Genomic DNA, 24,640 nt, shown 5'->3' with positions numbered 1-24,640 from the left:
GTGGGAAGACAGGTGTTGGGTGCAACAACCATTATCTCATTAGTCCTTGTTACTGCCTCCTTGAAGACACCCAACTGTTGTCTCAGAAGACCTCAAACAACATAGCACCCTTAATAAGGGGGAACCTACTGTTAAAAACAGAATGTTAGGACTGGCCAACTGACAATGCTATGCACTGAGAGAAAAGCTAAAGAAAGAGACACGCTGGCAAAAGAACAGTTTGTGGGGTAGCCTTTTCCTGGAAGTACAGCTTCCTTAAATAAGGTGGCTGCAGACAAGAGATAAAATTTGAACTCTACAGATAAAACTCATATGATACAGGAAAATACTGTTGTATAGAGCAAGCTCTGCCCACAAATCAGCCAGATGCTCCTGTTCTTAATCAGCATTACGCTGGGAATGCCACGGCTGTTGGCTAAAATTTAGAATAAACCTGAAAGCTTCTTTAATACAGAGCTTTGCAAGGAATGCTTTCCAGAAGCACTGTAACAACAGGGCCTCAGCATCAAACCAGCTAAGTATGAAAACTAGATCTGCTTTTTATAGCTGTATTAATTTGCTTGAAGGCATTCCTGCTTCTAAATTAACTTTACAGGTTGATTCACATTCATGCTTACCACTCCCACTTATTTTCTGGACTACATGTAGCATTTTTAAAACATTGACTTCTATATACTTTCACCTGTATTCTGCCAAAATATTTTTATTACCTTTCATCATAGCTAGCAGAAGAATCAAACCTGACAGCAAAGAGTGCAGACTCCCAATAGCAAATCCCAATTTAGCAGCTGATAACTCTTGTTCATCTTCATAGTTAAATTTGAAGTTTTGCATGAACAGCTGCAAACAGATGAACTGACTCTTTCTTCTGGATTTCACACATTCTACATATTGATACAATCTAAAAAGAAAGCCAAGTTTGAAGAAAATCTGTTCAGCAGTTCTAAGAAATAAGCTTTAAAGCACCAAAACACAGTCTCAAGTAATTGTTGTGGTTAGCTAATAAACATGCCTCTTGTCTTTTCCCAATTCTGCTTTACCTTCTATCAGAGGTAAGAATCCCATTAAAAGATACTTCCTACATCTCTTTGAAGAGACAGAGGAAGAAAAGAGAAGGAAGTAATTCTCAAAACATTTGTCTTAAATACTACTGTGAACAAGTAGATACTGCAAGTAGCAATCATCACATTCATTACACATCATCACAACCTGCCCTCTGTCCAAAAAAACTCTAGACGAACATATGCTTCATCCAGGCTCACTAGCAGGCCATATCAGCAGTTCCTCCTATATACACTGTTTAACAACAGAAAAATAAGTTTCTGTGATAAGGGTATGAGACAGTTTATAGCTAATAGGTTAAGAAGGGTTACTTGCAAATGCTTCAAAAGATCCCAATAGGTCAGTGTTACTCTACATTGAAAGAACTGGGGGGGTGGGGAGGTGGGGAGGTGTGTGTGTGTTCATTTTTTATTTTTTTTTTTATGTTTTCCTTTAGCAGTTAGTGTTTCACATACTGAATTCACCAACTTCAGGATTTTTTAGGAGTTCTTGAAGAACATATGATTTGTCTTTCAAGCAAGCAAATCTGAACTAAGAGATTATTCTTTGGACATTTGGAAAAAACCTAGAAAATTAACCTCAGGACAAAGTGTTTGTCAGGGAATGCCAAGATCTAAGGATTTTTTTAAAAAAAATTTTTTGCAACAACGACACATGAATTCAAGGTTGGTCTGTCATATTTTGTTTAAAGTTGTAGAAGGCTGAACAAGTATATTTGGAATCAAAACCTGGCAACTTTTATCAAATAAAATACAGCATTCCCTACTGACACCTATGGCAACAAGCACATATAAACCCAATTACCTAGATTAATTATCAATTAAAAGTGAAAAACATATATTTTCTTTTATTCATTACTTGGCCATCTCTACAGGTCCAAAGCAGAAGAAAATCACCAGACAACTCAATAAACTCCAAAACTAAACAAAGAAAGCAAAAAAAGTTTAATTATGCAACATTAAAAAAAATAATCTGCTTTTTCATTACATATAGTGAGAAATTAATGTTAAGTGCTTCTGGAGATGATTATGAGATAAAGATGAGGACACTTTTACAGATTTTTAGAACGTATTTACTTTTTTGATTTATAGATAATCTATCCATAGTTAAGGGTCTAATCATTACTTTTTCTCCTACAAACTACTAAAACCAGACACTACTCAGCACTTTAAATAACATGTGAAAAATGCTGCATCTATTTAACAGCTGCAGAACTTATAGGACAGAGGCAGTAAAATATAAAAAAAGACAAGAGTTAAAAATCCTACTGCAAGAATATTAACTGTAATAAAAGAGAAGACATTAAAACCAGCAGCTAGTTAGGTGCCAGGACATAATAGAACCCATAAGACCAGGCAAAGAATGATGCTAAGTTAAGGAGAAAGAGTCTGTTTTCAGAGAGGAACTTCCTGACAGACACCACAACAAAGCAACATGAATGGTGACTGTGTGGTCCCCTTCTCGTAAATAAATCAGGCGTCAAAGGTTGATCTGCAGTTAATAAGAGGCCTAAGCCTTCTCCAAGGATTTGTAGTATTCTGTCAGCACAGTCCAAGCCTTAGGAGCCATGAAGCCTTCTGGCGGGTTTTGTCCTTCTCGAGCCAGCTTGCGCATGCGGGTCCCCGATATAAATTCAAAGTCTTCATGGCTGAGAAAGTAGGAGTGGGGGAAAGAGGGGAGAGGAGCAAGGGAGAGGAGGGAAAAATAATACATTTTAAAAGCAAGAAAAGTTGCTCATATTCCTTCTGCTTTCTTGATACTTTATAAATTTCTTCTTGGGAGTATAATGCTGTATAGCAACTGTCATTTCCAGACACTGGCCAGCAATGCCAGTAAATCTCTACGCCCTCTACAATATTCTACTAGGTAACTCCAGAAGTTTAGCAGCATGGTCATGGTCAAACTGATCTGTGGACTGAAATGAGTCCATCTAGCCTGGCTTTCTCTCTATTAGGAAACAGGTAACTGCTGTTGAGAGACAACAGTCTCCTCCACCTCCTGTCTCAGCTCTCTGCCAGGCATCCCATTTTGCACCTTGCCCTGCCATGGCAGTGGACCAGCCCTATGTGCTGGTTTGAAGAAGGTCACTTCAGTGCCACTACGGAATGCAAAAAAACAACGCTGCATGAAACCTTAGGGAAGGACACTTTGCAGAACAGAGAAAGTGAAAGCCTCAGAGTCTAGAGGCAAGCTCCACAGCTGGACCACTGCAAGCCACTGAGCATGCATATACAAATATATTCATATCAGTAATGTGGCACATACAGTTCAAAATAAACAAAAAACCTACAGAAAAATAAAATTACCTTCCCCTAAAAATGTTTCTTCCTGAAAAACAGAATTCAGTTGGACAAATACACAAATGAACCCAGATCAGGATTGTTTATCGTTGTTAACATGACAATCTAAATGAATATTAACTTCTCAGTTATGTGGTCATAAGCAGCAGAAGCTCTACGAGTTAAACACTTACTCCTCACAGGACTGAAACAGGAAAAACAAGACCAGAACACCAGAGGCATATCAAATGCTCCAAAGGAAAAATAATTTATTCTTAAATTAAATACGCAATTTTACTCATGCCATTTGTTCAATTTGCAACATGTATGCATTACTCATTCTTCACTTGTCTGTTTGAAATAATAGCCAAGTATTGGTCTCAGATGCACATGCCTCAGATAGAAACAAGAGCCAAGTGTGCACATCAGAGGGCAGAACTTGGCTCTAAGTGCTGAACTACGCTCAGTAGGGTATGGAAGTTAGCAAGATGCAGAAAGCACTCCGTGGTTCCCTTTCACAAAACCACTAGCCCCATAATTTTTTGATTTGGATCGCATACATTTACACAACAGCACTGCCATACATGCTTTTTTCTTACTGCTCTCAATTTTGGACTGTGGGTTCCTGAAGTGTCACAAGGCAAAAAAACCCTACTGTGCTTCAATTCTGCAAAATATAAGTTATGCAAAAATGAAAACTTAAAGTTGATGTAGGCCCATGGGAGAAAAAGTTATGTCACTGCTATTTATAATGCCTGAAAATTTTCTTCCTTGGCAGAGACATGCCTACTGTTCACTAACGCTGCTTGAAGGCAACTTGTGTTCTTTGCAAAAACTATTTCTATAAAACATATGTGGGGAGGTGATAAGCCTGGTTAATTCTAGTGAAAAAATACTAAGTGTTCAGATGATCAGGAAGAGAATAGTAAAGTAAGTACTATAAAGTTGCTCCATGTGTGGTTCTCTCTACGGTGTGGTAGCAATACCAAAGTTCATGCATTAAAAAATTTTAGCTGCTTTATCCCCACTTTGCCTGTTAAGTTTTCAGAAAAACACTCAATTTCCATGCCCTACAAGTGAAATAAAGTACTAAGACAACACATTTATATATGCCATATAAGTTTGCTTCAGTAAGACCCCCAATTCCTTTAGCTTCTTCTCATCGCTGGTTGCATAAAAGGCACCTCTAGGAAGTGGAGATACCAAGGAGAGAAACATTAAAAGAAGCTAAGGAGATCTATAGAAACCCTAAGAGGAAAGAAAACATGAACAAGGTTTATTTAAGAAACATACTACATTCAGCATCTCATAACATTTCTAGAAATGTTTCAGAAATACTATTAACAAGTACAAAAGTATTAATGATAACCTCTCCTTATCCAAAATTACTGTTTTGAATGGGGTTTTAGTTAAAAAAAAAATATCAAACAAAAACACCTTAACTAGTAAACACTGAAGTGACTCAAATGGAGCTTTGGCAACATATACCGTATGTTGAAACAACACAGTAATTCTTGCCTTGTTTAAAATTACTGCATTTTCAATTTTATTGTTTCCAGTTTAACCTCCACTTCCATACCTAAAACAGAGTATTTGAATAACCACTCAAATACTTGTTGTCTTTACTGATAGTAAAGATCAAATCTCTTGAATATCAGAAACTGAGATCTCCACTAACCAGAAATGCTTTAATAGTACTGGCACTGTGTTGTGATGTGAATCACCAGCATTATGAAAGCAAAACGTATCAGTATGAATAATTTGATTTTGTTGAAAAAGGAACCAGAAAGAAGAGTCAGGTAATTTTGTTCATAGTGAACTTTGAGGATATTAGAAGCTACTCTACACAAAATGCATTTGAGCAGAACATGACAGGGGGGAAATATCTGACCATTAAAGCTGCCGTGAAATATAAATGCCAAAGCCATTCAAATTTCATTCTCAAGTGAGACTTGGAATGACTATGAATAAAACTTAACCCAAGCCTTTTCTGCGCATGGAACTTAAATGTTTTTGAAATTTTTATTCAGTGGCTGCTAGGATTTGAGCTGCTTTCTTTGAGCCACATCGTATGTTAGCAAATGCCTGTAACATGGATTTGACCTTTTACTACCAATTGATTTTGACTAGTATTGACATAATATTTGGTGTCAATGCAATCAAAAGCATTCTCCAAAAGAAAGAGGAAAAAAGGCATAAATAAAGCCACAACAAAACTTGTCAACAGAAAACCAGTCTTGAGACATATTACGTTGAGACTGGTATGTGCTCCATGGCATAGCAACCTAGAACCCTATTACACTTGCAGTGTGGAAAAAGCCTTACGCACACATGCTATGAAATCTCCTTACTTGGGCAGGGGTAGGCCAACAGAAAATATGTAGCTTTGATGTGCTCTCATATGTCTAGCAAAAGGAGAAAAGCAATCTTTTCAAACACGTCACTTACAAAGACTGACGTTTTAATTTGTTAAATGGATTTCCCTTATTTTCGTGCATTCAGTAGTTGTTTTTTACTATAATACCACAAGTAACCCCAGCAGCAATGACAGCTCTTTACACATTGTTATGAACTCAGACACCAAGAGCAGTGTGTGAGGCTAAGATTTCAAAGACCTTACAGCTCTTGTGACAAAACAAAGAAGTTACCACCAGTTTGCAAGCAGGAAATGACTGCATGAAGATGCCCACAGTCCTACACGGAACTTCTGCTGTATCTCTGAGGTGTCAATACAGTACCTTAAAACAATGACTGAGAAGAATGTTTTCCGCTTCAACAAGTATTCCCTACAGGTTTAATCTAAGTATAAAATATGTTATGTAACTGATTTTTTCACTTGGGAGCAATGAAGATCAATCACTATCTCAGGAACCCCCACCTTCTGTTAGGTTATCTGGCACTGTGCAAATGACGTTCTTGAAATTCCCATTCTCTGTGGAGAGTAATGCCTAGTGCTCTAGAGGTACCAAGAAATGACTCTTAAATACAGGAAACACAATAAAAGTAGACCACTTTATTAAACACAATAAAAAGACCATTCATTCATAGTTTTGCCCATTCATCAAGATACGGGTTATTTGGAAACAAATGTATGGAAATACAACAATAACATGACTTATTTGCCCTCATCTGGCTTTGAAACAACTGCCATGTTCTACTCAGCTGGTAAATTTTAGATCCAATTAATTCCTAAGACTATTCCCAGTCTCCTTATTTGGGGTTTAGTCCCGTAACAATTTTCCTTCTCCAACTTCAAACTTCCTGGACAGGATCTGTCATGAGGTGAAACCTAACCTTACAACCCTTTTCAGAAGGATTTTCACTGTATTTAAATCTGCCTTTGCAGCATTAAGTCATGACTTACACCATGTCTTCTACAGGAACAGAACACTGCCCCATACAGTGTCAAGTCTTTGCCATGTCAGTCTGTGTTATGCCTTGGGAATGCCCCATGATGCTGAATGAACCAGCTATTATCAGCTAGGTTCAAAACCTAACTGGCCGTGAACAAACTCTCTGTGAAAGTAGAACATAATAATGAGATTAATATCAACATATGCATAGCAAATCCTTTACCTGCTGTGAATGAAATTCCTTTCTGACTGGCAGCAGTGTTTGAGTCTTCTGAGCTGCTTTAGTGTTTCAGGGTATCCTACATTAGGTATTAACATTATTTCACTTAGCTAAATTAAGGAGGACAGTCAAGTATGTTCATCTTAGCCTCTTAGTATCACTTTAAACATCAGGTATCACACCAAACAAATTTGGGAACAGTACATACTTAGTTGGAACAGCTGTCCTGTATGACTTATAGTATTTAAAGCAGTCATGCCAAACACATGAAAGGTCCTGGGAATAAACTAAAGTTAAAATCTCTCCTTTTCACACATATTTCATTCACATTTTACAAAAAGCATTAACAGTTTGCTCTAGTAACCTTACTTATGGGTTTCTTTTAGCCAAAATGATCTCATCAGTTTTCTTTCAGGACAAAAAAAAAAAAACACAAAAAAACCCACACACAACCATTTTTCCAGACACTGCTGTGGCTTTTTTAATTGCCAAACTAATTTCCTTTCTTAATTGAGTTTTTTCTCAGCAGCAGTCTGTGGCTGCATTTTATAGGACTGATCTTCTGTAAAGAATTGGGAATCTCTGCTCACCCAAACAACTACTATTATTAAGCCACCAATCCCAAATTACACTTGTCTGTGGTAACTGAGAGGCCTTTTTGGCTGAAGAAACACACTAACTGTTTTTCTGAAAGGATTTCAGCATTGGGTAGGGATTTTTGGGGGAATGGTGGTGGTTTTTGTTGGTTGCTTGTTTCTTTTGTTGTTTTTTCTTTACACTTCTGTCTAATAGTGGTTCATAGGTCAGACATTCATTCGGAATTTCTCTATTACAACTAGAATACTTCCTATACATTTTTCCAAAACATGTTTGGACATATTCAATTACTGATTCAAAATTCTATGAAATCTGAAAGGATAAAAACTATAATAAGCAAAGGACTATACCAATATTCATGCTATTTTTTATTTGTATTATTTCCTCAGAATTCTGTGCAAGTGGAAATGCTCAAGCTTCCCATAGATACTTAGATAAGGCTTGCTATCTGACTTCAACAATAAAATAATTTAAAAAAAAAAAAAAATCCCTTTATTATCCTCATTTTTACCAAAGGGAAAATAAACTATTTCTACCTGTCCTGCTAATACATTGCTTCAAATGCATTCCTCAAACCCCCTTCCTAAATCTTAGTTTTAGAGACATCTTTTTCAAAGGTATGTTTTAAGACTGCAGTTCCACGAGGTGCTAAACCTAGTTCTAAGAGGTCCAAGAAACAAATTAAAAATTGTGCTGGCTTCATGTGGTAAAATACAAATATAGTTCCAAGATATTGGTTGTTCACAGGTCTTACTACTTTAAAGGGTAACTTTAGAAAACCAGTTTATACCAGTTAAACTTTGTGCACCACTCTGCAACTACAACTGCTGTGCAGCTAGAATAAAGGCTTTTACATCAGGCTTTTTTTATCCCCTTTCCTTGCACACAACGCTCCATGGTTTTTCCTGAATGCAACCAGGATACCTTTGCCCTTCCTTATAAACAGGGGTACATGTAGATACAGTGCTGCCAGGCGACTTCAGCTCCAACACAGCACCACAGCAGCTCAACACCATTAACCAGCAGCATGAGGCCTTGACACTCAAAGTTAACAGTCACGTTCTCCAGGCTGTTCCCAAGCAGATGCACCAGATCTATTGAAACTCCAAGGGCAGCACACATTCTGGAGGACACTCATGGAAGCAAGAAACAATCTTAACTTCCGTATCAGCTCCACAAAAATCAGCACTTGCACCTTTGGGAACCGAAGGCCGTAAGAAAATGACCTCTTAGAATCACGGCCAGCACACCTGAGAAGTAAGGGTCTTTGTTACTGATTTGGAAGCAGAGCCAGTGGTAGGCTTTTTGATGCTTCCTAGGCTTGCCACGAGCAGCTCAGCCACAGTAAGGTATCACACAGCTGCCCAGTATCTTATGGTACATAGCTGACCAGCACCAACCCAGCATGTGAAAACCTAACCCCAAAGGCATACTATGAATGTTATCAGCAAGTGTTAAAATTTTCTCATAAAAGCTGAGCATAAATGTTTAGAGATGTCATGAGGAAAGCACTGCTAATGCTGCAGCCCCAACTTGGCAGACATCCTTCTGGCAGTTGAATCAAGCTTTTGGTAACCTCTCACCACTAGCCAAAGATTCATCCCTCACCATCCCCATGGCTTGGGATTGCCTTCAAAACCGGAAAGATAATTCACTAACATCAGCAAGGAGTCCAGCTGCAAGAAACTTGGCATGTCTTTGCTGCTAAACCAGGCGTGGTTCAACTCTGCCAAATTACAGAGACACCCAGGATAGCAGACGGTGTCCATTATGGCTTCTTACAGGTACCTCTCCCAGGTAAAGGAGTATAGGAGGCCTGAAAGACTAGAAGAGATGACCGCTCTGGGAAAGAATAACTGCTTCCAGCAGCTGAGACACACAGCTCAGCTACAGCTCAGTCCAAGGGAAACCTGCTTGCCATAACCTTCCACGCATCCACTAGTGATGGAAATTCTTGAATTGCCTAGTTTTTTTGTCAAGTCTCTAAGCCTCAAAGAACTAAGAAAGGTACAATAGAAATCAAGTTACCCATTTCCAAAACAAGTCAGAGCAATGCTTCTATGCATGCAACCCTCCTCCCTACATTTTCATGCTGTTTTTCACCAGGTTAAGTGGTGAACTGAGGAATGATTTCCACGAACATCACTATTTCGCACCCAAGGGTCTTCTACCAGTACTGAATCCTTTCTGTTTCCAAACAATCCTGTGTTCCCTGCCATCCTCCTTACAGAGTCAAACACTGCATGGTCCAGGAGTCTGCCACATTTTCAGCATTACATAGACTATCTTGAAATGCAGCCAGCTGCACCCATCCAAGCTCGCTCTGGAGCCTACCACAATGCTCTGTCTATGGCAAGCAGGAGCAATAATGGCTCTCTCTTCAGGGAGCCTGCATGTGTCCACATTGCCATCTAGGGGGCTGCTGCCATACTCCAGCACACTCTGTAGCTTGCAAACGACACCTAGGGAAGGACGAGACAAATGGTCTTACATTCTGACAGCAGCAGGGCAAAACTGCACGTTAATAGCTGCATAGTCCTTTTTCCAAAACAGTGACAGAAACAAGAAAGAAATGCTTCAAACCAAAGGGTCCCCACAGGCGTGATGAGAGGATAAGAGTGTGCATATGCAGTCTGTGACAAAAGGCAAAACTTGTTACCATGGAGATTTTTTTTAATCATTTGCTCTGGCTAATGACAGAGGTATAGTTTTACTCTCCTTGATTTAAATCAAATCTATCCTGCTAAGAGTACAGTATCAATGATAACAGAATCAATATTATTCTACAAAGATTTTATGTTCCATGTAATGGGAATTCTGGCCTCTCACATTGCCATTCCCCTTCCATTCCAAATTATTAAGAAGTGACATACCAGTATAACTATTTCACTTTAATCTTTATGTATTGTCTAAAACTTGCTGAATTACTTAAACAGGACAAATATCCATAGTATTTACTATAACAACCTTTTGAACCTTATGTTATAATCTATAGATATTTGCATAAAATTATCAGTATTTGCATCACAATAATTACTGTGCAGAGCAATCAGGACTTCTAGATGCATCTCAATGAAAGGCACAAAGGTAGTGAAGTGTTCAACCGCTAGCTAAAAGGTAGTAAGTTTAGGTAAAGGCTTTCATGTCAGATACAGTAGAAATATCCTTCCCTCTGATTTAATTCCTCTTAATGAAAATACCATACGTATCAGGGCATAGGTCTGATCTGATGCTACTGTCTACAGCATCACTTGAGGAAACAAAAAGAAAAAACAAACAAACAAAAAAACCCTGCTGCAATGCCATCCAAAGAGAAGCTTCACAGTACTAAGGAGAACATTATGCTGGAATGCTGCCTATATGGGAGGGAAGAGGAAGAAAGAACAACATTGGCAAACTACAACTGCTAAATAAGACTCCCTGATTAGCTTCAATTTTAAAACATCTGCAATGTAGCAAATCATCAAATTTCTAAACACATATGGACATCACAGAGTAATATACAGTGAAACTATTTTAATTCTTGTCAGGTTTCAACAGATTTGCCTTTACCATGCTGCTTATGATTTCCAAACAACAGAAGAACATGCCATAAAGTTATATTTAGTCATGTAAGAGACTAACACTTGGCAGCCTTAAAAAATAAAAGCAGACTAATTCAGGTGCTTGTAATTTACTGCTGAAATAATGAAGCAGTTATGTAACTTACAATCAAGGTTAAGCCAGCATACTATCTACTAATATAATTCATGGTAAGAAACACACAAGCTGCTGAATAAAACTTGTTGGTTGATTGTCACAAGCCACAGTGACATCTTTGAAGACTTATACTCAAGTGTTCTTCAGCTGCTTACGCTGTGGTTACAAGAGGTAAGAGACAGGTTCATTTTTACATATCAGTCCATCCCATGCTGATTTCATGCTTTGAAAGATGAACTGTGTTGTACAGACATACTTCTTCAGTTAGAAGTAATAGGAAATAGTTACAATATATAGAAAATTTAAAAAAAAAAAAAAAGTCTTGCTTGACTTTGTATTTCAGTATTCGGGTTGTATTTCAATAGTAACTTCAACTGCAGTTTGATGAAAACCAAAAGTACAGCAGTTCAATAATCTGAATGAAGATGTTTAAACTAAATTGACATCTTCCCAGTCCCACTCAATGCCACCATAGCAACACATACGGTGAGTTTTGGACTCCGCTGTGCCATGAGTGAAAGAAAATATTGGAACATGCAGAAGGTGAAATTACCTGTCCTGGAACTGGATGAAAAAAACAAAAACAAAACACCAAAAAACCCAAACAGCTGAAAACACTGTGACATTCAATGAATTTAGAGCACCATTTTGCACTACTGTTAGACAGAGCAAACACTTATTTGTCACCCTCTTGTCCACTATCTTCTCCCTCTGAACTCTCTCATTTTTTCTCCTTCCATCACAGCTGATGCAAACCTGGCACGTGAGAAGCATATTTAGAAAGGTAAACCACTAGAGAGCTAATCTTACCATTATAATAAATAGTAATATTTCTCTGTGGATTTGGCAGTCTGTGCCAACATATTCCAGAATTAGAGAAACTCCAGTACCTGTGAGGAAAAGGGGAGCTTCCAGTGGCAACTAAAGTTGGATCAGGTTAGCTGTGCTGTGAAACTACATTCAAATCATGCTGAAGTCAAGTTGCATTCATGATCTAAAACCACATCTAAACACTGCCATCTTTGCTCAATATGAATTTAATTAAAAACATTTTTTTTATGTGGGCAGGGGGTAAAAGGCAGCTATTGCTCAAGAAGTCTTAAAACGAAAATACAACTTACTGATCAGAGTCATAATAATCCATACACTTCTTTTTCTTATTATAAGCTGCAACTCTGAAGGGTACGATTTCCAGTGCTCGGAGGCCTGGAGCCATTGTCAACACTTTGGCGCCATGGGTTGGTTCATACAAATCTTTCCCAGTGTCAGGGTGTGGCATCCCTGCTGGATCTCGCCCTACAATGTAGAAGTTAGCTCCTGCGACCATCCGTGATCTACAGTGCCACTGAACCTAGAACAGAAACCAGGAAAAACTGTTAACAGAAGAAAACTGTCAAAGCATGACCCTTAAAGTGTGCCTGCATTGTATAATTACCACTTTTTCCCTAATCAGATGTGACTTCTACTGTGGTGGTACAACGACACAAAGAATCTATTATGTGAATCACCACCAAGCTTACTGCTGAGACATACTATTACCCTGTTTCATGTGCATGTTAGGATACTTTAAAAGTTACTTTTGTACAGCGTTTGGAACAGCACAATCAGAGCAAGAAAGATGGAGCTCATGACTTCCTTAGCTCAGTTCTTCCTGATGTTGTCACCTTCCATCCCTTTCCTGTTACATAAAAAGATTAACACAGAAGCAACTGCTTTGGGAAGCTTAGTGGGATCTAGCCATGTATTGCTCTACTTTAATCACAGTAATTTCTCTAATAAAAAAAAGAAAAAAAAGACACCCTGACAAATAGATAGCTGCCAAACATCTCATTGGAAGACAGACAAGATAGACTACTTAAACACAGTGGTCACAAGTGATCTAATCAACTTATTTACACATCAAAAAAGAAAAGTTACCCATGCTCGGCATTTTCACCTGGTGCATGTGGCAAGGATGTTGTCCAAGGCAGGACTTCAACACTTAGTCTGCATCAATATTAAGACCCAAAGGACACATACACTAGGCACATACTGCACATAATGCTTTTGCAGCGCTAATGCTGCCTATTCATACCACGAGCTTCCAAGACAAAAACTGATTAAGCAATTCTAGCTTTGGTAAAGTTACTTTGATATATCCACTTTCCCTGATCATTTTGAAATAATTTCCATTCTAACACATCTATATGAACTGGGGAGGAACCAAAGTCAAAAACAGAAACTTTAGCTTTACTGAATTTTTGCTTGGATGCACCACCTCCCTTCCACTTAATATTTCAAGTATTGTACATACTGACAAACGGCTTTCCCACACTACTTTGCAGCATATTTCACAATGAGTGGTTTCATAACTAACAAGTTGATTTTTACTATTTTCCCTTATAGCTCAGTTATAACTGAAAGTAAAAAAAAAAAAAAATGATACTTCAAAGGAAATTCTGCACACAGATTGTTCAATCACATGTTCCCTACAGCCAAAGAAATGCTTTCAAATTATTTAGAAATGCACCTCCTTTACTAAATATGGTGAGAGGATTTTTTTCTCCCAAAGACTGTTTGCAGTATTTAATTGCAGATTGTTTGATGTTACACTTACAACAGATTTTAGACTTATTATGCTATCCAAATGTTAGTGAATTTTAATTCATTTTTATATGTAATATTTTCAATAGCAAATTTAACTGTACAGTACAGAAAAAGTAAAATAAATATTACTTTATTTTAGGTAACAAAGACACATCACTTCAGGAAATATCAGTATGTTCTCATACTAGGAAGTATTCCTCTAAAAGAACTGTCATACCATCTATATAGTTTAGTATCTTTCAAAGGATATTCAGAGAAGAGTTTAAAAAAAAAAAAAAAAAAAGGCAAGTAGGTAACAGTAGTTTCTTGTAGCCTTACCTTCACACAAAATTAAAGGCCTACCCAGTAACTAAACAAGATAAAATAGCTTCAAGTTGAACAGCAACAAACAACTGTCAAAACATCTGTCAAGCACTAAAGGGGGGAAAAAAAAGGGGTGGCAGGAGAGCAAAAAAAACACAAATCACAGGACAAGAGTTTCTGCCACTACCTTGTGGTAAACTGGCAACATGACAGATAAATTTTCTTTCCATTACAACAAAAAAAAAAAATTGCATCTGCCTACTTTACATAAAACAAAATCAGTATTTCATATTTTAGTCACTGTGCATGCTGTTTACGTTAACAAGCTTTAGGCAAGAAGCTCAAAAGTAATTTCTCAAAGTGGTAACTGCTAGCCCTACCTTAGTTCTACACCTAATCATTACAGAAATGATTCAAAGAGGAAGTTTTGCAGTCAATATGGACAGAATTCTGTAAATCAATAGTCAGATAATGAAATTAGGAACCAGTCATGAGTGTACCATTGGTACCAGTTTTCATTCTGACCACAGCCAGATGTTACACATGATGGATTCCACCACTATTCAAGCATACAGGGTGCTATGGAAGCATCTGGATGCTGATAGCTACACTAATAATTTTAGTATTTACGTTACAAGCACACAGTTGGCCATACACATGAAATCCCAGCATACTACAGCAGCAAGCAGCACGTTTTCTGAAACTATTTAGCATAGTTAAGAAATCTAAGTTTCATGTTGTCACGTGGGTAACAGCAAGTAAGAACACCATTTTGATTAAGTGAAGCTATTTGACTAAGGCAATTTAGAACAATGTTAACCACATGTTTGAGACATAAAACTAGCAGCTATTTGTCCCATATTCCTATACATCTATACTACTTCAGAACATATTTACTTTCCCCTAAGCAGGTGAATTCATTGCATTTTTGATACAGAATTTTCCCTTATAGAACTGTTTCTTTTCTTCCATGGTAATTATCAGGAACGTTAAAAATACAAAAATGCTAAATTGATGCTTATGAAACATGTCCATTAAAATCTTTACAGACTGGAAGGCCACACCCATCCTTCAGATAACCATGCTAACAGTTGCTTGTTCTGTAAAGCACTTGTGCTACAGAAACAAATCTGGTACCTATGTCTTTTAAATGACCTATGGAAAAATATTACAGAAAGAGTCTCTTATTACTTTGCTACAAATATTATTGTCAGGCTATACTCTGAGGTCACTGGAAATGCTATATAGGTTAGGAGAAAACTTTTATTCTGTTCAGGATAAGGATGTGGATTTTGTTCCTCCTGATAAGTTCATGAGCACAAGACTGAAGTTTTCTGTTAATTCTCACAAAAGGTCTGTAGCAACAGTACAAGATTCCCCACAGTAACTCACTCACATGCCTCAACTAGATGCAGACTACAGTTTTTTCTCTGGACTGAAAGGCAGTGCAAGCTCTGTTCGATCAGTCAACTGGCCAGCAGAAAATAAGCAACACCTGTCTCATTTGATTCCACTGGTGAGATTTCCACCTATCAAAAGCTACCACAGAGTTAACATCTTGAGCCTGGTCAGAATTTGAACTTCCTGTGACTGTGGGGCAGGGCAGCGGGAAGTAAGGAGAGATGGAGAACCAATACCCCTTAAAAGAATTGCCCTCAAACGAGAGCATTTATTCTCTCTGCTGCTTCCCACAAACCTCTAGGGATTCCAGCCCAAGACCTGGCTTCTAAATAAAGTGTTGCCAAAGAATTATTTCATACAAAAACCTTGAAACAATTATCTCTGAATTAAGTTTGCCAAAAAGTAAAGCAAGCTTTTTTTTTTCTTTCTCTACTTTGTGTATAGCCCTCCAACATACAAATTTCTTGCTTAATAATCATACAACTTAAGTATCTTAACATTCAGGACAACTATTTGGTATGTTAATAGATCTTATAATTCCTTCTGAAAGAGACTGTAAAAAAGGAGGAAGGATTAATTCATTTTCATACCCTTGTAACTGTAAAGAAAAAAGAGCACATAAAACCAATGTTGTCTCCCACCATTTCCACCAAAGTACTATAATATATACAGAAGGTTTTGGTTGATGACAGAGAGTGTCTTCACAGTCTGGTTTCCCAAGGAAAATTAGACTCCTCTCTCCATTAAAAAAAACACAACAAACATACCTCAGGCATAGCACAAAACACTGTAGCGTACAATCAAAAGGGGTTTTGTTTTGTTTTAAACTCTTGATATATTTACCTCAGTTGGTCCAGCATACATCATGGGGGAAGGGAATATAGCCACCACTGTCGTTTCTGGATTCAAGATTCCCTCCTCCAGTACTGCAGCATGTTGCTTCATGCGCCACATGAGAGGAACATCATCCTCCTTTGTCCAGCCTCCAAGTGGATGCAAGAGTAAAACTGGGCGACGGTAGCCACGCTCCAAAAGCTGCTTATGAGTATCCTGCATTAAAAGAGCATGCCCATTGTGCACTGGGTTGCGTAACTGGAATGCAAAGACAGCATCTATAGAGAAAAAACAGGGAAAAAAAGTTAGAAAAGAAAGTTATTTTATCAGGAGTTGTACAACCATAGAAAAACATTATCTTTCCTCTGAACTCTATTAATCAAGTATAATATCAGTAGTAATATGTGATTAAGGGTTATAAATTATTATAAAATCACTATATTCAATAAACAAAGCTAATAATAAAGCAACCATACAAAAAAAAAAAACGAAACAAAAACACCCACAAATCAGCCTCCTTCATTTTTGAGAAGTTTCTCCAATAGCTATAATCTTCTCTTTGGATTTTTCACTTGGCATGAGCATATAATACAAAGTTAAATTCTAAGAGGAAATCTAGCTGTGCTGCCTGTCTTAAAGGCTCAATGTATCATCAGGAGAACAAACGGACATGTTTGCAACAAAACAAATAAAAGGGTATTTAATGTGCCTTAATTAGTTTCCTTCACCTAAACAGCTTAGTAGAATTTATACACAGTAAGAACAAAGGAAGGCTAACTGCTATTACAAACCTTTCGATGAAAAACCCTGACACAAACAGGATTTCTCTCTTCTGCAAACTGAGATGAAGACAGCAAATCACCCTAACTGAGAGGTTTCCTAGTAAGGAACCAATGAAATCTAGAGACCAGGGTTTAGGGGCTAGCTAAAAAAAAAAAAAAAAAAAAAAAAAAAACAAACCCACACACTGGTATCTCAAATCTGCAAATCCTGGAAATATTGACCACACTGAAAAATTACAGGAGCTCAGGACCAACCTCAGTCTGCACTCTTGATGTTAATCTCTCCCCTCACACTCAGAAGTGCTTAGCAGCTACCTGCCAGTCACTGCCACAATAAAAGCTGTATGTTTGATTGTTCTCTGCTTTATGACTTTACTCAGCCTCTTATTTAACTGCCTAACACAACTGAATTAGTGAGAAAAGTTTCCTCTGCAATATAAAGCCAGCAGTTAACTCATAATTTTTAACTGTGATACATTCCACTTGCACCAGTCTACTTGCATTACTGTCATAAGCTTTGCTCCCCAGAAGCAGCATGGAACAGACTTAAAAATAGAGCATGAAAGCTCAGCACTCAGCCGTACCTGATAATTTTTAAATCATATTCTACCACATTTTCACATTATCTTTTCTTGCATTAGTGCCATGTCTAGCACGCATGGAAAGACAAAATTCAGAATCTCAGGCATTACCAGCTTCTCTTGTGTATTTAGGCAATGCCTGAGATCATAAAAATTAATACCAGTAAAAGGCAAAGAATGACATTTAAGAGACCATTCAAAATCTTCATCCTTGAAACAATGCTAGTTAGCCCCTGGGGTACCAAGACAGCAGGCATTTGGATAAATCTTCGCAGAAGAAGCAGAACAAGAAAAATTCATTCACCAGCATTCATTTCCTTGAATTTCTGCCTTAGTTCAGCTGGAGTGAGACGGTATTGATCAAGTCCATCATTCCAATAAATACGATCAAGGACCTGTAGATCTCCACCTACAAACCAGTTCCCTTGCTCCATAACCATCTAAGAAAAGAAAGGAAAATCCTTGTTAGGGTTGGTTTTCAGGTTCTCCTGAGCATCTAGGGTATTGCACTAGGGACACATCTTTATGAAGGGAAGAGTTCCAGGTTAATTTTATTTGACAGTCTCACGTCAAGCATCAATGTTTGGTTTTTTTTTAAAAAAAAAAAAAAAAAAAATCATCACCGGAACACAGTCCTGACATGTTATACCATGGTGCTGGAGAGATGCACAAGTCTTCAGTAGGCATATGGCCTTTTTTCAAAATAAAGACTTTTTTTAATATATAGAAATGCAAGTAGCCAGTATTCTTAACCAACATTATTGCATGACAAAAAGAGCTAGTGCCTGGAAATCCTATATATAAACTGCACACTTTATAGTTGTTGGTCAAAGCAAATGCAGCTCCAGTATGGCCCTGCAGTTTACAAGATTCTGGTCAGCAATAAAGCAACTAACAAAACAGTTTTGATTAACTAAACCACTTTAATTTATGAATAAAATCAGAATCTTTGGGGTAGGATCGCTTTAGGATTTGTTTTACAATAGCACTTTACCAAGGCAACATATGTTCTTCTGATGTAATAATTTATAGTTGTTAACTTGATTGTAATACTTTTTTAGCCTTATGTAGCTCAAAGATGACAACAAATGTTAATATCACGTAAGACATCACACATTAAACCCAAAAGCCAAGATGCTGAAGTTAAGTGTGGATTTTTCAATTTATTTTTGCTTTGAGATAGAGGACTTGCTGGAATTAGATTATGCTAGTCACCTCCCCCTTCCCAAAGAAAATGCCAAACTTTGACATCTCACCAAGGTGAGGGGAAGGTGTGATAAAGATAGGAAGATAAGAAAACTGCATTACAGTAACTTTCAGGTATTCTAAGATTAGTGATTAATTTAGAAGGGCCACCGGATTCACGTGCTATCATGCTAGGGAAGTGATCATCTCCCTGTACTTGGCACTGGTGAGGCAGACTGTACCTCAAATACTGTGCTCAGTTTTTTTCACTACAAGAAAGACACTGAGGTGCTGGCTATATGTCCAAAGAAGGGCAAAAAAGCTGGTGAAGTGTCCAGAGCACAAGTCTTAAAAGGAGCATCTGAGGGAACTTGGTTGTTTAGCCTGGAGAAAAGGAGGCTCAGGGGGAACCTTGTCACTCCCTACAACCTGAAAGGAGGCTGTAGCAAGGTATGTGTCGGCCTCTTCTTCCAAGTAACAAGCAACAGAACAAGAAGAAACAGCCTCAAATTTCACCAGGGTAGGTTTAAATTGGATTTTAGGAAAAATTTCTTCACCAAAAGGGTTGCCAAGCATTGAACCAGGTTGCCCAAGGAAGTGTTGAGTCACCATCTCTAGAGATACTTAAAAGACACACAGATGTGGCACTTCAGGACCTGGTTTAGTGGCGGACTTGGCAGTGCTAGGTTAATGGTTAGACTCTGTCTTAAAGGTCTTTTCTAACTTACACTGTTCTAGGAAACTACTATGCACACATTCATATGCTGTCATAATACTACTACACATCCCAGTACAGACATAAGAACATCCTCATCTTCTATACTAGTTTGAGCCATGTCATTCTGTAATTGCTAATGCATTATAACAAGTTATTCAAATCTTGTCTGCATGAGATTTCCTTAGAATTTCTTAAATTTGTGTTAAGTTTTCAGTAACGGGGTAATCTTACATTCATCAGCACAGACCACATCAAGGGCTTAGAAAATCTTCCAAAATAATCTTACTCATATCAAGCAGACACTCTTTTTCAGTTATACTCCTAAATACAACTTAAGTCAGTAGAAGGATGTCATTACACATTAATAAAAAATTTGATTACACATTAATAAAATAAAGATGTAAAAAAAATCCGTAGTTTTCACATATGTATAACTATTAGTCAGAGATACTTTTTGAACAGATCAAAGACTTTCCCTTTTTAAAAGCAAGCTCATAATTCAAGGTTTGTTTGATTTCTTTTTACCTGATTTTAAGTCATATTTGTAAACAAAAAGACACTAAAGACAAATGGAGAAAAAATCGTATTTTGGCTCTGCAAAGCCAAGATGCAACATTTACATCAGCTTGCAAAACTCAATACAGCATTGCAATGAGCATGTTACAACTAAAATATTTCACTATGACATACACATAAGATCAAGATAATAAAACAGTGGATGGGAAATAACTCCCCAGAGAGTTAAGTGATGAACTCTCCAGGAACAGCACCTATTTCAAAAGCATCTAAAACTGGCAGTTCTCAGGTGTTCCACATACAGACAGAATAGAAGTTTTCTTGCCTTCACAATACATATACCTGCTGATTAAGGAGCTTTGATGATCCATCTGGCTACAGAGATGTGTTTCCTAGGCACACTAGAGGGCAAAATTCCCTCTTCTGTAGCACAGATTCTACAGTACATTCTAAATTCATTTCACGTGTACATACTGACATTAGATTTCCACATTAAATGCAGACTATTCAACAGCTGCATAGAACAAAAAAAATCACCTTTGTTTCTGCTCAGATATTTTAATTAGTTCTCGAGTAGTTTTGCTATGGAAATACATGACAGTCACAGACATCTGCTTCACCTAATTTGCAGCTCCACAAACAATACAGCTTATAGGAATAAGTTTTCAACTTTTAAACACACACCTTGATATAGGGATGTTCTTTGCATGTTGTTCCCCATTGCCTAGCACAGCGTTCCTCCTTCCTGTGCTCATAGAATTCAGGATTACGGAGAATGGCCACACGGCGACCTTCATACACCAGTGCAATTGCTGTACATCCATCCAGTCTTTCTTTGTCTTCTTGAGTGGCTGTTAGTACTATAGGCACCGACAGATTAATAACTCCTCCTGCAAAATGAATTTAAAAAAGTCTTTATCTTTAGTAATGGTCATCAATGATGATATGAAAATCTACCTACCTAACAAGTTACAGTCCAGACTGTAAGTATATCACACAACAGGTAGTTCAAGCACTTACTTTACCAGGAGTTAAAAGTAACTTTTAGAATGAACTCTTGCATAAGATGCATGTCCTATAAAATGTGCAAGCACTGAGATTTAAGAGCAATGACAGTACTTAAAATTGCAAGCACTTATAGCCCCACACAAGGCATTTAGACTGTGAGGATACTACTTTTTAGGGATCTCAAATTAATATCTTGTTCAAGATGTTACATAGTAAGAAAAAACCCACAACTGACATTCTTAAATACATCATCTAAAATACAGGCAAGATTGGTACTGTAGTGGATAATGAGTAAAAAAATAGTATTCTTGGCAGCCATACTTTGTCCATAAGAAAAGCTCAATGCGATAGAAGCAGCCAGATGTACCCAAGCAGTCAGCATATATAATTCAACAATTTGAAAAGGTGACTTTTGCGCTTCACTTAAAGCTATATTCCAGCAAAAACTGTTGAGTCAGGCAGACATTTTGCATAGTTTGTTCAGCTGAAAACTTACCAGCTACTTCTAAAACTAAACCAATGTATCTGAATCTTAAGGTTAAACATGAGGACCACGCATAAGTATTTACTTCACTGCTACATGCTAGAAGTCTTATTTTTCTTGACTACAACAGTGAGATTTGAGAAACCCAGTGGAGTAAATACCGTAAGTCTCATACAAAGGCTTGAATTCTAATGAGCAAACACTTGCCGAAAGAGTGCAAAACTTTTGGATGGTCTCCAGGAGAAAAGTCATGGGCCCCTTGAAGTTTATGGGGGTTTTGCTATTGGCTGTAATGGGGCCAAGACTCTAAATAAGGCTGATTTCCCTGTTATTTGAGTAATATGGTTTTTACAACCGTTTCTCAATTTTACCTTAAGAGTGGTAGCAAGTTCAAAATTATGAAGCTGGATGAAAAGTTTAAGAGAAAAATAGGTACCCTTCAAAATGCAAAGCATGCTCTACACCTCCTCCTAAGTTCAGTCTTAGCACTCAGTTATTTTCGAAGCAACTAGATCACAAAATTGAGCTTGGCAACAGTCACAGAGAAGATGATTTGCCACCCCTAGCCTGATAATTCAAAAAGAATCCTTTTGCTTTGCAAATAGGTAAATAATTCCAAACTGGGAACATATTTCAAAGCCATTGATTGTTACAATTTTGTCAGTGACCAATAATAAATATATAATATCTTTGCCATTATCTTCAGCCACTGTACAAATGAGAAACTGAGACAAGGTAGGAGTGAGTTCGTTAAGTCACGGATGAGCACAGTGTCAGCTTGAGACTATTTCAGATAACTTCAGCTTTGAAGAGAGAATTATCAACACACCTGAACCGATCTCCATAATGTAGAAGTCAGTCAGTATGAACATCACATTTAGAGTCCAAAGGATGAAATGCATTGCAGGTATTAAACAATACTTACTTCTCTTCAAAATCAGAACCCTGGAAAATTACTGCTGCTACGATACACCAGAACTAACGTACCAAGCAGGGAAGAAACTTTCAGGATGTGGTTCCGACTTAACAGTTGCCACTGCTTCAAGTAGTAAAAGCAGCTTTAAAGCAATCACACTTTGCTAAATAGGTTCTCATATGTGCATATTACAGTAGATAACTAAGAAGAGGAAATATGGTAGCATCTAGAAGAATATGATTGTTCTGTTCAGGCGTAGAACTGAAAATTGTTTCCATCAATAAGTTATTTGTTAATTTCCATTGCTCGTATTTTTTGCAGCATACATGAGGTACTAAAAACAACTGCAAGAGAGGTTTAAAAACTTGTAACATTGCCATATCTGAAACACTCTGCTACACAAGGTCTTAAAAGCCTCATAAGAGTTCCAATTTACAGAAGACTACAGGGCAGAATAAGGAGCTACAAGCTATTTTAGCAGTTGAATGTATAGCACGTCATCTGCAGAGCACACTTCACCTGGATGGACACACAGAAGGCAAATGGAACTAAAATAAAACTAGCAGTCCATAACAATACGGCTAACTTCAGATACTCCAAAATAACAGAATGGCATTATATTGCCTAGGATAGTATCCGAGATGCTTATAGAAAAGGGAACTTTAAAAAAAAAAGTAACAAGAGTAACAGGGACAACTGATGTCTTTCAATTCTATGATCCAGACAAGTAACTTTTCTTTTTCCTGCTATTTGGTGTCCAGTAAGAGAAGAATAATGCAGAAGGAAGTGGGGAGACAGGAACTTTTACTATCCCTCTTTGATACAGAGAGAGCAAAAACTCTCAAAGACTGGAGTAAAACAGAGCCTTCAAAAAGGAATAAATGAAAAATGACAGCAGATCACAATCAAATTCAAAAACTTAAGGATGTTACCACTTGTTAACTACCTTAACTAATGTTTGTTCTTAGCCAATTGATAATACAAAATAAAATATATTCATTTAAATCACCACATGATTCTTCACTGAAATGGTAGTCAAGCATTGGAACAGGCTGCCCAGGGAGGTGATAGAATCACCATCCCCGGAGGTGCTTAAAAAAATGCATAGATGTGGTGTTTAGGGACTTGGTTTAGTGATGGACTTGGCAGTCCTTGGTTAACAGTTGGACTTGATGATCTTAAAGGTTTTTTCCACCTAAATGATTCTACAATAATCACTAAGTCATAGTAATTTGATTGCATGTGACAATTGTCCATACTCAAGCCACCTTGTCAAATTCTAATTTCATATTTGCAATAGCTCCAGCACTCAAGTCAGTTTGTTGTGCTTTCCTTCATTACTATCACAGAACAGATCTTTTGGCACAGAGTTAAACAGCAATTAAATTGCAATTCTGAATTCTAACAATTTCTTATAACAAATTAGAAATATGGATTTTATGTTTAAATGTTTTCCAAAATGAAAACATTTGAAAAATAAAATTTGTAAGGCAAAAAAAGACAAGACATTCAAACTTTAAACATGATGATAGATACAAAAAGAATAAAATCATCAAGCTTAAAATTGCTTACTATAACACCCTACTCTCCTACCCCAGGTTGTGCGCAAGCCTAGTAACATGTTACCACAGAACCAAGAAGCAAAGCGTCAACAAGGATTAGCTTGCTCAGGTTTACAAATGGAAGTTTCACCCTACCATCAAGGAGACAGTCAAAGTGAAGGCACTGTAGGTATTCTCTCTCTCTCATAAAGCCATTCAGGGGTGTTGCCCAGCCTTCTGCTAGCACTTGCACCCATTGCATATCCACCTTGTAAAGAAATGGAGAAACAGAACAGATAGAAGTTGTTGCTTCATGACTGGCATCAGGTATTAACGATAATAAATCATGATTTACCTATAAAATACAGAACAGTGTAAATGAAAGTTTTCTCAGTATCACAGTTTTTAAACACAAAGAATTCAAAGTTTCTACAAGTAAGAAAAAAAGAACAACTTCTTCCTCAATGTTGATATTTTTGGCTATTTTCCAGTCCTTACACTAGATCAAGTTTCCTTGTGTTAAAAAACAAACCAAACAAAAAAAAAAAAAAAAGAAACAAAACACAAATTTTATT

The 24,640-nt window shown here is 37.4% G+C and overlaps 1 protein-coding gene across 3 annotated transcripts in view; it reads right to left on the bottom strand.

Annotated features, from left to right (window-relative positions):
* Positions 1-1,983: 1,983 nt before the first annotated feature.
* The window catches only part of PAPSS1 (3'-phosphoadenosine 5'-phosphosulfate synthase 1), a 56,499-nt gene continuing 33,842 nt past the window's right edge, over positions 1,984-24,640 (bottom strand). For 2 of the 3 annotated variants that reach the window (XM_040598072.1, XM_040598063.1), the window contains exons 7-12: positions 24,222-24,333; positions 20,801-21,006; positions 18,002-18,137; positions 16,344-16,612; positions 12,332-12,561; positions 1,984-2,710 (exon numbers count right to left, since the gene is read on the bottom strand). In XM_040598072.1, the coding sequence (XP_040454006.1) occupies positions 2,572-2,710; positions 12,332-12,561; positions 16,344-16,612; positions 18,002-18,137; positions 20,801-21,006; positions 24,222-24,333 (1,092 nt within the window). In that variant the 3' untranslated portion in view covers positions 1,984-2,571. Of the gene's footprint in view, positions 2,711-7,992; positions 8,645-12,331; positions 12,562-16,343; positions 16,613-18,001; positions 18,138-20,800; positions 21,007-24,221; positions 24,334-24,640 lie in introns of those variants that run through there. The other variant, XM_040598081.1, reaches the window with a different exon arrangement.

The sequence above is a fragment of the Falco naumanni genome, chromosome 1 (genome assembly GCF_017639655.2).
Source record: "Falco naumanni isolate bFalNau1 chromosome 1, bFalNau1.pat, whole genome shotgun sequence".
Taxonomy (NCBI): domain Eukaryota; kingdom Metazoa; phylum Chordata; class Aves; order Falconiformes; family Falconidae; genus Falco; species Falco naumanni.
This window is presented reverse-complemented; position numbering and strand designations above follow the sequence as displayed.